The 15,179-nt window shown below is 41.4% G+C and overlaps 1 protein-coding gene across 1 annotated transcript; it reads left to right on the top strand.

Annotated features, from left to right (window-relative positions):
- Positions 1–1,746: 1,746 nt before the first annotated feature.
- Positions 1,747–14,318, top strand: gabrp (gamma-aminobutyric acid type A receptor subunit pi). The gene is made up of 10 exons (XM_079557190.1): positions 1,747–1,997; positions 3,924–4,021; positions 4,186–4,298; positions 4,499–4,566; positions 4,651–4,868; positions 8,036–8,118; positions 8,311–8,448; positions 9,849–10,001; positions 11,159–11,352; positions 13,177–14,318. The coding sequence occupies exons 2-10, from the start codon at positions 3,969–3,971 to the stop codon at positions 13,501–13,503; spliced, it is 1,347 nt and encodes a 448-aa protein (XP_079413316.1). The 5' UTR covers positions 1,747–1,997; positions 3,924–3,968; the 3' UTR covers positions 13,504–14,318.
- Positions 14,319–15,179: the final 861 nt, after the last annotated feature.

A 15,179-nucleotide genomic window follows, 5' to 3' on the forward strand; every position in this document is an offset into this window, starting at 1 on the left:
CACCTCCATCTTTTGGGATTAGTTATGTAAGGAACCACTGGGATCGCTAACTGTCAGCCTTTAAAAAAAAATGTACATTCATCCTTGCTTTTTAGCTTGGATAGATTTCATTTTCATTTATTTATTTATTTAATATGGACATAGCAATTACATTGGACGAACCAGATGCATTGTTTAAAGTGTTATAGCACATGTGCTAATTTTCAACACCTGTCCATAGGGGGCTTTTAGGTTTCAAAGATAAAACACATTATTAAACACAGTTACAATAAAACAGATTATTAAACTAAATATGGCACATTTTACACATGTGAACACCTTTGGGCCGATCTGAGCCACTGTTTAAGCTCTCTGGTGAAGATGGTAACGTTCGTCTGCAGTTTCAGAGCCGTAGGGAGAGAGTTCCACAGTGTAGCCCCTCTGAAGGAGAAGCACGACTGTCCAAAAGATTTTCTAAATTTTGGGAGCACACAATCCCCATTAACTGAGGCTCTGGTGGAAGGTCTGAGAGAGCCCTGACACCTCACCATGAGGCCAGAGAACAGAGGTGACACACAATTGTTCAGACATTTAAAAGTCAATTTCAGTATACTAAAATTTACAACGTTTTCAAAAGTAAAAAGCTTGTGCTTTTGTATGATATCACAATGATGCCATCTCAAAGGTTTCTTGTCAAAGAATCCATATCACAGATCCATATCAGATCCATATCACACTGTTTAGGTGAGAGAGTGATTTATGGCTTCGGCATCATTTTGAAAAGCAGACTGAAGATACGAAGAAAATACTCTCCTTTATTACAAGTTAGACCTATAGGAGGTATCGGCCCACTGCTCAATGATATTTTATCCTCAACTCGATCTACACATGCCTATAGGTGGCAATATTAGGGAAGGGAGCAGAAAGGGTGTGGTCCTGCAGATACCAAACTTATCTTCATGTGTGAACAAAAATACTGAATGTTAAAAACAGAGTGGGATAATACAGCACTTTTTCAACACTGGGATGCAATCTCTCGATGTTGAAGTTGACAAATTGCTTGTACAAATCGAGTCTAGGTATGCTTCCATTTTGCTTCCATTTAGTTATTTCTTTACGGTCGAACAGTAGTTGATAGTTACTCACACAGAAAAATGGAGATGGCCTTGGTAATAATGGAAAATGTCTGGTTAATTGCTCAGTCTCACTGCTCACATGATGGTGCCATGTTCTTGGCCAAGGCACTTCACTCCCCTGCCTCTGCGTGAAAGTGCCATGTGAAAGCAATACATGATTATTATTACAGCCTTTAAAAATACACTGGGTCATTCAGGAATGGCCACAGTGAAAGATACGACCCTCTCTGCACTTCTGCAATTTTGGATCTTAAAATGGGCCCTTCCTCCCATGGAGTTAAAGGGGCTCCGCTCAAAGTATGACACTAATGCAATCCAACTGAAGTTTGGAATTGAAGTGGGAGCGGGCATAAGGCGAGGAGATAGCACAGAGCTTCAGGAGGCGTGATGTCATTGTAAATCTGAGCAACTGGAGGTAGATAAAGATTAAGGGGGCTCGAGAGTGGTAGCGTGGGAGGAGAGTTGCAAGAAAGAGGGGCAGAAGAAGAAACAATAAAAGTGGCTGAATAGAGATGGGGACGTGAAAATGCAGCACGGGCGAGAGGCATAAAAAGTGAGAGAGAGAGAGTGTGGAGAGCGCCAGTGAAGGTGTAGGGGTGGGGGGGAGCTGCACAACAGGCATCAGCCGTGGAGCGCAATACAGCTGTGCAGCGAGAGAGAGCAGCGAGACGCACCAGGGCAAGAGATTTATCCACCACATGGAGTAAAAAAAAAAAAGGAAAAAATCTGGACTATGACATAAAATACCAGGAGAAAAGACACAAACGTGTTGATAGGAGACTGGCAATATCTTCAGCTGCAAGACCTTCAAGCTACAAACAAAGGGGAAAAAAAGGAGTGACCGGTCCAGGAGGCAAAGGGACAAGCTCAACATTGTGACAGGTAGGAAGAAGACACTGTCAGGTGATGTGCACATGCATGGTTGTAGTAATTTGCACGATATTTTGTTGCATGTACAGTGCTGTGTAAAAGTCTGAAAGGTTATGGAAGAAAAGTGCACCTAATACTCATACTACATACATGCATACATATTTAAAAGACAAATAAATCTCGTGCATAGACGGCAAAGGCATTGGTCCTTAGTCATATTTCACAAAGATAACATATTTAATACCAAAAGGTCAGCTTAAAATACTTAATTACCAAAAGCACTACATGGATTTGAACAAACACAACTAAAGCTAATCGAGGTCTACAAACATTAACTTTTTTTTTTCTTCATAGATGATGTATTTACCAGTGGCTTGTGTGGTAAAACAACTGAACAGCAATGTCAATGTGATTAGTGAAGGTGTCAAAGCATGGCATGGACAAATTGAAAGGAAGTGGCCCCTTGCCAGCACTGGCTCAAAAACGGCGCACAAACATGGAATAATAGATGCATGAATAAATTATAAGTGCGGGGCGGCAAATGAGACCTTATGGCGGAGCGTTCATTTTGACTATTAGCGGGACAAGAATCAATGATGCTCATATGTGCCATGATATGCCACGACAGGCTGTTTGAATAATACATTAGGCGTCTAATTGAATGGCTTTTGCAGATGCTATGGCTGTTTGGAGGTGCGCTAACCCAACACTAATGTGGTTTTCCGGTGTAAAGATTGCTCTGGGAGTATGTAAGCGCATAAGACGGGAGATTTATGTGGCTTTGATGCAAAGGATGAGGTGGCAGTGATGCTAAGTGAGAGATTTATAGGTGCGGCGATGGGAGGGGAATTAGATGACGCGCATGGCTCCACTATTGGGGATCGTTGATAAGTTAAAAGAGAATAAGTTGTCAGGGTTGGAGTAGAGACACATTATGAATAAATTATGAGGATGCGGCCACCTGCAGGTAAGGCTTATAGTAATAATGGAAATTCATTGATAGATACAAAAATTGAAGCTCTGCTATTGCGCGTCAGGCAGTTACACTGGAAATAATCCTCAGATGGAGAGGAGACGACATGAGAGCTTTTTTTTTTTTCTCTGCTGCATTTTACAAGTATCTTGGTATTAGGAAAGGCACATTGAAAAAGGCCTATGGTTGGTGAGTTGCAGTGGCAGTTCCCCTGAGGTCTGAGCGCAGGTTGGGGAGGTGCTGCCCCCATGTGAAAGAACCAGGTCATAAAAGTCATGACAGAGACTGATGAGGTCTTCGTGCACTGATGTTTTTGACCTCTACCAGGCACTACTACAATTGGCAAGAATCCAGCCGTATATTAAATTGCCCTGTATATCAATTTGATAATAATGGGTTGAAAAAAAACTAATTTGTACAACTACAAATACATAATTGTGGGAAGCGGGAAGAGCCCTTCAATGCATACACAGTGGAGGTATGTTGGATAGAAAAATCGACAATCCCAGGTGTTTGCCAAGCTGGGCCCTGTTTAAACTACCTGTCCTGAACACTAAAGGTGCAGGTTTACTTCTTGGTCCCTGCAGTTGTAAACTTGCCCTATATCCTTTATCTTGTTCTTCAAATACCATGCGGGCAACTTGCCAGGAGCTGCCTTTGGGGACACTTCTCCACATATTGGCTCAGAATCTCGATTAGCAGTACCTGGGTAAAAAGGATGACCCTATCGTGCGAGTTTTAGATTGATGGGAGAGAAATTGGAGCATCCCAGACAAAGAGAAAAATTGTTCAAATACTAAACACCAAAGAGAATAAGATGAGAGGATAAAGGCAGAATGATGAATGCCAGTGCTTTTCATAAATAAGTTGCTTCATCTCAAACGTGCCACTGCTAAAGCGTTTGTGAATTCTATTACGCAAAATGGATTCTGTCTTCTTTGAATATAAGCCATCATGTCTTCCAGCCTTCCCCTCCGTTATCCTTTTGGAAGCGCTCCCAACTCATCACCATGCCCTTCCTGCTTCGCATCCCGCTGCTCCTGTACATGACCTACACGCAATGGTGAGTAAAACACGCCGCAGTACAGTGGCACTGTAATCTGTTTGTTCTATTGATGTTGTCGTTTTCCCAGGAAAACCCATTGAATCAGCTTATTTTTCCTGTGCTTACTATATCCCATGTAGTTGCCTCCAGTAATTGCCTTTTCTGTATGTTTTTTCCATCAGTGGGTGCGTGTTCCCCTCTCATCACTGGGGAGAATGGAACGACTCTCAACTCCTGCCAACGATACAGAAGCTTATGAAAGGATACAACCGCTACCTCAGGCCCAATTTCAATGGTAGGAGCTTTGGCGCTTGGCTTCTTACAGTAGATACAGTATTTCATTATATGAGCCATATCGTTTGAGCTGTCTTCCCGCTATACCCTTTGACACACAACACCGGCCTGTCCCACAAACCTATTTTTCACTGCGGAAGCAATCAGCCTGGCCTGTGCGCTTCAGAAAAAAAAAAAAACTTACTGTTCTGTAATTCCCAGTGGGGCCTGTGGAGATTGGAATGAGCCTGGATATTGCCAGCATCGATGCCATCTCGGAAATCAATATGGTACTAAATCCTGCTACATTTTTTTTGATCGTCTATTGATAATACCCAGTAAATTAGCTTTTATTTATTCATTTCTTTTTTCAGGACTATACGGCCACAATCTTCCTGCGACAGAGGTGGCGCGATTCCCGGTTGGTTTTCCCGGGGAATGAGAGTGTCAGCGTGGACGGGCGTCTCGTGTCGCTGCTGTGGATTCCTGACACTTTCATCCCCGATTCCAAGCGCTCCTTTCTGCACGACGTGACAGTGGAAAACCGGCTCATTCGCATCTTCAGCAATGGCACTGTTCTCTACGCATTACGGTAATTGGTTTATAATGGGAAACACTCACAAAGCAAAGAAATGCTGATCGACAACGTTTTTTGTGCCTCTTGTGCAAATTTAGACACAGCCTTGACTTTTTTCTAAAGGAAATAGCTCTGCTTTTTGAGGCGTCTGCATCTGAAGGTCACGCTGCGGAGATTGAGTTCCCCTAATTGTTTCTAGTATCATTCATAAAAGTGCCCTGACCTTTTATGGAGCACTGGTAATGAATTTAAATGAAACCAATGTATCCAGTGTTTAACAGTCGTATCACACCTTTTTTAGTAGTTAAATATGCATTACCAAGCTGAAGTCATAAATCGTTATGTTCAGTCACACGTTTGTGTCCAGCAAAATCAATAATGAAGACACAGATGTACCGTCAAACAAATCACCTTTGCAGCGATAAGCATATCCAAGGCTCTCTGGTGATGATAATTCTGTGCTTATTAATTAACAAGAAACTGACAGTCCCTCAGTGTTGTCATAGCTTTGGAGCACTCCAATGAGGGAAAACGCTTTCTTTTGTAAATTTTGGTTTTCATGGTTGCTGTGATGCTGATTCTTCAGCCAACGCATTATATAAAAAAGCATTACCCTTAACCCTAAAGATTACTAATGCTTATTGATACCTTTAGGGCTGGTTACTGTGAAGCTATACCAGTATGGTATTGGAAAAAATTGTTAGGTACTACTGGTATTGATAAATTACAGTGTTGAAAGATACCAAACAAGATATTGAATCTTTAGATAGTTTTTGTTTGGTCCAGGGACAGCATTAAACGAAAGTAATTGACTTGGTTGTTTCAGCTTTAATTAATCATACAAATTTAAAAGAAACTGTTTTCTGGTTCTAGATGACAAATATTTTCATATAGGTATCAGAAAAAAGTATTGTGCAGGTATCGGTAATGGAAACCAAGTATCGTTAAAGTACTGGCATCAGAAAAAATTGAATGGTACCCAGTCCTAGATACTACCTTATTAATATTTAATGAGCTTGATATAAAACAATACCTTTTTCTTAGAAGCATAAATGATTGTTCTTTTACAATGAGTAAAACACATATGACAAAGAGAGCATTTTTACACAACATTACACGGACATTATCAAACCACTCAAACACTTGACCTCCCAAGTACCACCAGTTCAAGATCAAATCAAGACTATACCCGGTCTGAAAAGGCTCCAAAATAGACCTAATTTGGACAAATGTAGGTCTGAACTGGGTGTAAACCAGGTCTAGGTCAGAAAACAACTAAAAGAAACATATAAGTCATTAACGAGTCATTAATAAAATTGCATTTCATTTAAATGAATGAAGTTTGAGAACCATTGATCTAACACAAACATGAAAAAGCAGTCCTGGTTGAAAGCCATGCTTAGAACTTTCCTTTCTATTAACTTGAGTTCAGGGCCGTCACCACATGGGGTTGTGCTTTAACTTTGATTATTGTTTATTCATCACATTGTGCTTTGGAAATACGACCATGTTTTAGTTTGATTTGTATTAGAGGGTTAAAGGAATAGGCCACCGTTTTTACATACTAAGATATGTTCTTACCTCACTTTAGACGTGTTAATATATCCCCGTCTGGTCTTTGTCCGTGCGCTCTGTCACGCAAACGGAGCACATACGCAGCCTCTCCCACATGTCATATAGCTCCGAAAAAGCTCACGATAGAAGCTACCAAGCTCCTCCACGTGTTCCCTATTTAAATAAAGTTACGTGAAGTGTTTTCATGCGAAGTATATTTACACAGAAATGTAGCATGTCGATTTTATAAGCAAATACAAAGGGGGACTATATTGTGAGGCGTAATGATACGAGGAGTAAAACGTCCGCGCAGTAACTCCTAAAGGTTATTGACGGAAGTGAGCGGGGGAAGTCTTTAGGAGTTACTGCGCGGACGTTTTGCTCCTCGTATCATTACGCCTCACAATATAGTCCCCCTTTTTATTTGCTTATAAAATCGACATGCTACATTTCTGGGTAAATATACTTCGCATGAAAACACTTCACGTAACTTTATTTAAATAGGGAACACGTGGAAGAGCTTGGTAGCTTCTATCGTGAGCTTTTTCGGAGCTATGTGACATGTGGGAGAGGCTGTGTATGTGCTCCGTTTGCGTGACAGAGCGCACGGACAAAGACCAGACGGGGATATATTAACTCAACTAAAGTGAGCTAAGAACATATCTTAGTATGTAAAAACGGTGGCCTATTCCTTTAAGGGTAAGATAGCTACTGTCGACTGAAATAATAAAATGCCAAAAGTGCAGACGCTTCTACTCAGTTCAGTGGAATAGATGCAATAAAGCACTGAAGGAATCCTTGCGCTATCTTAAGGGAGCAGTGGTTAGATAAGACAGAGCACAAGCAGGACAGGGACTTGGCGAGACTTGGCTCCTGCCAAAGGCACTCATCATCAAATACCTTAGTCACACTATTGCAAAAGGAAAATCTTCATGTTGTTGGTTTTTAGAACAATCCTGTCCTTATTTCATTCTGCTCTTTTCCAGGTGTAATATTGATTAGGAGAAGATTGAGTGGTGAATGGTTTGAGAGATTAGTCAATGTTAACCACAACAACACCTAACAGCTCTTTTACCAGAGCTTAACTATATGTTAGATGGATCACGCTTTAACTGCTTTTTCTTTTTGTTCCAAACATGTTGAACACAATCTGCAAACATTTGGTAACCATAGTAATGTAGTATGAACTCAAGACATTTTCATGATTTGTGTTGAAAAATCATCTCGGGCTATTAACTAATAGTTAGTAATAGTAATAATAGTATATTGTACTTGTATCTAATACAGTACTAACATATATCACTATTGACCCAATATCTCTTTGCTTTAAACAAGAGGCCTGGTGCTGGTTTCAAGGTCTTTCTCAGGGAACTATCATTCACCTCTCGTAGCAGAAGAACTTCAGAATTGAAAAAGCATCTTAGTTCGAAGGGGACGGCTATTTTCCAACACAGATATCTGCTAAAGTAAAGAGAGCATTGAACAACTTCAGAGACCCCATACCCTATAGCACATGTGAATTTCAACATACATAATTCATATTTCAAGTACAAAGATGTGTGGAGTTGACTCACTTGGGGCTTGTTGAAAAGACGTTTAATTGGATTATTTATTCTTGTGCACAATAGGATCACAGCAACAATAGCCTGCAACATGGATCTCACCAAGTACCCCATGGACCGGCAGGAGTGCACGCTGCAACTAGAGAGCTGTGAGTAGCATCTGCGACGCCCCCATCTATCATTCACACGCCATCCGAAAGTAGATGAGCTTGAGATCAATGTCATTTCACCCCTGCCATATCCCCATCTCCATCTGCATAAAGCCCCCAGTGAGTACGAGTATATAGATGGCATTATGAGGGGAGCTGTATGCCACGGGCTGATTGTGGTTCTGCGGACAGGGGGCTACAACCTGCAGGACGTGGTGTTCTACTGGACCCGAGGGAACGATTCTGTGCGAGGCTTGGACACTCTGCGGCTGGCGCAGTACAGCGTGGAGAGCTATTACACCACAGTCTCGCAGGCAGTGTACGAGACAGGTAATGTATACTAACACTATGCGCCACTGCACCATATCCTCCTCTCAAAGTGCTGACAGTGCAGGGGAATCGTTCTAGTTGTGTGTGGGATCAAAGTCATACAGAAAGAGTCTGATTTTTGGGGAGTTTGCGCCTAAAGAGTGTTTTGAATTTGAGCAAAAAACAATTCAAACATCTAAACTAAATGTCGTCAAGCTTTCTTTAATTGGTGAAATAATCAGGCTGCCAGGATTCAGGAAGCTGAACTCTCTTCCTTCCCTGCCTGCCCTCCCTTCTCCAGCCCCAGCGCCTTAAGGAAACTGAACTCTTAGAAATAAGGGGGTAGAGCTATACATGTGAGGGACTGGGAGTTACGGAGTTACGATTTGTTATACTGTAGGCATTTTGACATGTGGTGGAAAGTTGCATATGACTATAAATTGTTGCTTTGAAGGAAGGTTAGATTGGCTTAGTCGGTAAGAGTGTTTGTAAATGGGTCCAAAGATCACCAGTACAAATCCTGGTTTTGACTGGTGCATACTTCATCCATCTTACCCATGTGAGTAAGTGGGTGGTGGTGCAGATTGACTCCCGAGCTCCCATCAGTCTACCCCAGGGCAGCTGTGACTATACATAGCTTATCACCACTGAGTATGGAGTGAATGTGTATTTTGATCTGGATATCAAGTATTTATTGTGCAACTCACGGGACATTTGACACACGCTTGGGGGTCAGAGGAACCCCAGACAGGACGCCTTTGAAACAGAGATGGTTAATCTCAAGGGGTTAAAAGTAGAACAAGTATCCACACAGCCAGGTAGCTCTCAGGAAAAATACTCATTGATTAGCACTAAGTGTAATGTTTTGGCTATATCCCTTCATCATTCAAGGGGCTTTTCCACTTGAACATAGATTAATGTCAACTAATTTGTATGCCTCATATGAAGCAGCATGATATGGATGTTTAGGGACATTATGTCCCCTCCCTGTACACCCCCAACATCGAGTTATGGAGCGAATAAATAATGACTACAGTTTATCACTTTGAAAAGCTTGTAAAGCTTACAAATGTAGCCATTATTATGTTGTGTTTCAGTGACTTTCGAGCCATTTTTCAAAGTATCCCCCACAATAGTCACTGGAGGAGGCTACACTCCCAGAAATAAGATATGAATGTGCACTAAACTCATTTGATATTTATTTTAACCCAAAGCCTAAACAGACGTTGCTATTTTTTTTCACATATAAAAAACGGTTATGTGTTCATTAAAGCGACTTGTTCTTTATGAGTGTTTTTGTAGAAAAACTCCAAAGTACTTTCTGGAACAGCAGCAACATAAAGCAATCAGATCACGCCTGCAGCACTTGAAAGCAGTAACGTCGTTATAAATGTGTTGTGCCTCTCTTTCTCTATTTGCAGGGCACTACCCGAAGCTGGTGCTGCATTTCGCCCTGCGCAGAAACGTTTTGTTCTTCATCTTGGAGACTTACGTCCCCTCCATTCTCCTGGTGGTGCTCTCATGGGTCTCCTTCTGGATCAGCCAGTCCTCTGTTCCCGCTCGCACATGCATTGGTCAGTGCTGCCTTCTTAACAACTTTACTGCAGTGTGATATATCGCTCCAAATGTGCACCAGACACTAGGACATACATAAAGATTTATTGCTGTGGCCTTTTACTGGGTGTGGAAAGAGCAAGTTCAATAAGGAAAAAGATGTTTAATTCATTTTTATGGTTGGTTTCTACTTAGAATACTAATTTAATTGTCTGTTGAATTAACATCAGATGCACATTTGAAAGAATTCACCAGACTCGCATAACACCACACCCTCTGCCTGCTGCACTGAAAAACACTGATTACATTTTTATATTTTATTGTACACTTTATTGTTTTACCCTTTGTTGTTATTTGACCATTCCTTTAACCATTGTCCCAGGGCAACCTGTAGTCCATTAAGCCACACTGTGCGGTGAGCAGCCCTGTGGAAAGTTTATTACTGGGTTTCTAAATTGGAAATGGAAAAAGACTTTTGCCAAGTGCATACAGTAGCGCTACGCCAATTAAGCCAACAGAAAGTAATTGTATATCGTGCACAATGGGCAGAGTAGTTAGTGATTCTACCTCCCTGAACGTCCAACAGAATCTATACACTAATTAAATCTAACTTATCCTCCGACTCACTGAGAGCAGTCTCTTTGAGCGGAGTTTGCGTTCCTCTTTGTGGTACAGTTGATTTCTATCTACTTCACACTCCAAAGGAAGCTACTAACTCTGATGAATCTAAATTGTCTGATTGAATTTTACTGCCACTGTGAACAGCCTCAGTGTTTTTGTGCACACACATTGGTCAGCCGGAAAATTGACTGGTCTACAGTTCCTGCAGTGCTGGTATACGGACTAATGGCCTATGGACTAAGTAGACGATTGATTTTATGATGTGATGTGTCGTATAGGTAAAAGTATTCACAGTTTCGGATAAACTACATGGTCTTTCACAACTGGCATATGGTATACAGATACTATAGTCCTGGCTTATCCTCCAGGCGACTCTTGGTGTTGTTTTGCAGCTCTGAATCAGTCTTAGCATCAGCATGAATAATAAAAAGTATATGCCTACTTTTTATGTATATATAATACAGATGTAGCATTTGTTTTGCACAATGATATTAATCTTAAACTACTCACGGTATAGTATTGTCCTCACGTGAACCCTTGCTCTTCTTTGCCTCAGGCGTGACGACAGTGCTGACCATGACCACTCTTATGATGGGAGCGCGCACCTCTCTGCCCAATGCCAACTGCTTCATCAAGGCCATCGATGTTTACCTGGGAATCTGCTTCACCTTCATCTTCGGGGCTCTGCTGGAGTATGCCTGTGCTCACTTCTACACCATGCAGCACCAGACGCTACAGGACTTGCACCGGGTAAGCTGAATTTAACACAACGCAGCGCTGTATGAAAGCTAAATGGGATTGTTGGTAAATGTGTAATAGGAATAGTATTTGTAGAAGACTCTTGGGCTTTCTTCCCAATTTGATACAATAAATTGTGAGGTAACTAAATATTTTAACATGTACTAAATTGAAACTATAAATGATCAGTTTTTATTCCATTCTGAATATTCATGTGACTTCTTTATGTTTTTAACTGTGCAATATAGTTCCTCATGTGTTCTAATACTTCGGCAGACTCTTTTTGAACATTTCAGCTCTCATACAGCCTTCACATATTATTTCTTTAGAATAGAATTCTTTATTTGCCATTATACACAAGCATAATGCAACTTGAATAGCTCTCAAAGTCTCAATAATAATAAAACACTCACTTTCAAAACAGTGATAGCAGCTACAATGTGGAGCTAAAGTGCTATTAAGGTGTGATGGAGCTGGAACAGCTTGATTGTAGAAACTGTTTCACAATCTGCTGGTGTGAGTCTTTTACACTCTAAAGCATTTGCTTGAGGGCAGGGGCTCAAACAATGAGTGTCCAGGGTGTGTTGTGTCCTTGTAAATGTTTGTTGCCCTCCTCTTCATCTGTGTGGCGTATGCAGAGCTGAGCGGGGGGGAGCTCCAGTTCCACCGTACGACTGGCTGTCTTCACCACACGCTGCAGGTCTAGAATGGACTCAATTGTACATTCTCTGGTGTGCCTTCTTCACTAGTGCCGAGGTGTTGTTAGTCCATGTCAGCTGGTTAGACAATGTGACGGCGAGAAACTTTAGGCTGTCCACTGTTTCCACCGCCTCTCCATCGATGTGCTTGCCTGGCTCTGTCATATTGTTCCCTATCCATTCCACACAGGGAAGTAACGGAGCAGTTGGAGCAGTTTGAATGGGTGGGCCTAATGCGCACAGATTGTCAGGGAAATAAACCAATCAGCAATTAGAGGACATGACGACAGCTGTAGTCCAATTCACAAAATATGAACTGAATATAAACAGACGAGAGCGCGGAGGCAAAATCCTCGACTCCTTCATCCATAATAAGTTTTGGCAAATAACTTCTGCACATGTCACTGTTGAGTGAACTACAACATAGCAGCGCAGCGAGTGTCAACTCTCCGTGACGGTCATGATTGGTTCGGGCTTCTTTCACGCAGAAAAGAAGTAGGGTGTGGTTTACCAGGCTATCGATGTGCAGGGGCTGGTGTGATAGTCTTTGTCCACCTAAAATCATCAATCATCTCCTTGGTCTTAGTGGTGTCAAGGACCAGGTCAATGTCCCTGCACCACTGAGTAAGATGCTCCATCTCTAGCCTGTAGTGAGATTCATCATTGCTGGAGATGAGGCCAATCAGAGTGGTGTCGTCTGCACATTTTATTATTGAGTTGGACATGTGCGTAGGGGCGCAGTCATGCGTGAAAAGGGTGTACAGCTCATGACTCAGGACACATCCCTGGGGCATACCTGTGCTGAGGGAAAGTGTGGAGGAGATTTCCCCACCCTGGCATGCTAGTAGATATTCTTGTGCTGGAAGAGGTTGAGTCCATGTGTTCAAGGTGTCTAGAGTTATTTTGGCAAAACGTGAATGATGAATTAATTAAGGATGAATGAAACTTTAAAACTTAAACCTCAAGCTTAATGTTACTCTTAACAAGGAAAGTTGAGGTAATTTTGTACATTTGCTAACTAATATCAGATTAAAGTGTTTTTTAATGGTGATGGTCCTGCAAATGTTTCTGTAACATCAGCAACACGGGGAAATTAGATCGTCATTAGATAATTACAGTCTATTCCTTTTCCAACCAGGAACTTCTGAGGGAGTTATACGAGTCCAAAGGAAACGGCTCGCTCCCAATCGCCAGCTCCGCCCATGCCACCCAGCAGCCGGAGGTGGGTTCCACCGCACAGGAGGAGCCCACAGATCAATCGCCCAACCAGGAAGTAAAGATCAACGGTGACACCAAGTTGGACCAGGGCTGCGGACTGTCCACTGTGAAGGACGCCTCTCGACGGGCCGCGGCGATTTTTGTCGTGGAAAATCCGCACAACATTGACCGACATGCACGCACAGCCTTCCCCACCGCCTTCTTCTTTGTGAATATCCTCTACTGGCTCTACTATCTCTGCCTCTAAGCGCTCGTTGTTAAAAAAAAAGATGCTGCCTCTGTTGTTTTTACCATCTGCAAGCTGTTCTACCTCCGCTTAATGGATCGTCAATGGGAGACTGTACAAAATATGGTTTAGTGCTTTTTTTGTACCATGCAAACTGCTGTGCATTTGGCTAAAGCTTTTATTGCAGTGGTTTAAAGAACAATTCATACTCTACTTATTCCTGCATTATGTTGAAGTCTGATGCTGAAAATGTTTGTTTATTTAATGTTTTCCATTAAAAAAAACTCTAGACTCAGGTTTATGCAGAAGAGGATGCACCTTTTTGTATCAAGGGGGCAGATAATGTGATCTGCCCCAGACTTAAACTGAGCTCAGCACAAGGGGTTTGCAGCACATACAGTATGGTCTAAAGCAGATGTGGGGCTGGCTCTTCAAGGAGTTTGATTTAGGCGAAGAACAGGTGTTGACATTTGCAAAGTTATTGGACTATAATGTTTTTGTACAGTAACAGCACTTTTCAAGCACAACTGAGGTAAAATCAATCATGGATCCGTTTGCAAATGACAACAACATGAAAAAACGTTTTGCATCGGCCCTCAGCTCTAGTTTTGGCCCTGCACACCTCCAGACTAACACAGGGTTTCTGCGGGGCATTAAAAGGCATTTAAGTCATTTAATGAATTATGCCAATTATGCAAAATTTCTTTGAAAAGATCACATTTCTTCAGAGGCAGAACCCACAACTATTTTTACTGTATACAGTCATCAACAAATAACTATGGTCTAAAACAAATAGAGCTGCACAATCTTTTTCTCATAATTTGTCAGTTTAGTCTGATTTGGTTTTGATTACAAATGAAATTTGCCAGTGTTTTTTTTAATTTTATTTATTTATTTACATTTGTGGCATTAAGAAGTATAATATTTAGGTATTAAAATGGCACTAAAAAGCATTAAATGTGACTTGCTGCCACCTGTTGAAACCCTGTAAAAGCTTAGTTTTACAAAATGATATATCTTTTAATGCCTTAATGTACATCAATCTGTCTAGATGTATCAATAGTTTGTTTTTTGTTTCAGTATCAGACGCCTACATATCAAAATAGATTAAAAAATTGTAAAAAAGCTACAAATGTAACATTTCTGAACCCGCTGTATGTATGAATGCATTAATGGCTACAAACAGCATGTCTATCTACTCTGATCAATATTCTTAACTGTAAAGGCTGCCTGAAGCACAACGATACTTTGCTGCAAATATTGCCTTCATGACGAAGTGACTTTCTCTCGTTACGTTTCATATTGTACATTTTCATAGTTTATTGTAATCATATTAAAGATTTGACAACAAAAAGGGAGAGACTGTCAATCTGTGATGCATTTGGGGAACAGACTGGATTTTCACTTTTTATTAGCGGCTGTAGTGAAGTGCGGTGGCCATAAAACTTAATGGTACCTGCTGCTGTTGCTCATTAAACCTCACTTTGTCCTCAACAGCAAAGCAATGTTTACCAATGCAAGCAATTATCTGCACACGAATATGCAAACCTGCAAAACAGCGTCTCGGTATGCACTGCACAGTTATGTTTCACTGATTTGTGGTGATCGTTTGAAATCCGCTGCATGAAGCATCTGCGTCAAAGCGCTTCCTACACATCAACACATTCACATTTACTGCATTCATAAATCTCGTGAGG

The sequence above is a fragment of the Gobius niger genome, assembly GCF_951799975.1.
Source record: "Gobius niger genome assembly, chromosome: 5".
NCBI lineage: Eukaryota > Metazoa > Chordata > Actinopteri > Gobiiformes > Gobiidae > Gobius > Gobius niger.

Bases quoted from the DNA above. Each gene is read 5' to 3' on its own strand.
- gabrp (XM_079557190.1), top strand. From the start codon at position 3,969: ATGCCCTTCCTGCTTCGCATCCCGCTGCTCCTGTACATGACCTACACG. The intron at 4,299-4,498 runs GTAGGAGCTTTG...TGTAATTCCCAG, and splicing joins CCTCAGGCCCAATTTCAATG to TGGGGCCTGTGGAGATTGGA. The intron at 8,449-9,848 runs GTAATGTATACT...CTCTATTTGCAG, and splicing joins GCAGGCAGTGTACGAGACAG to GGCACTACCCGAAGCTGGTG.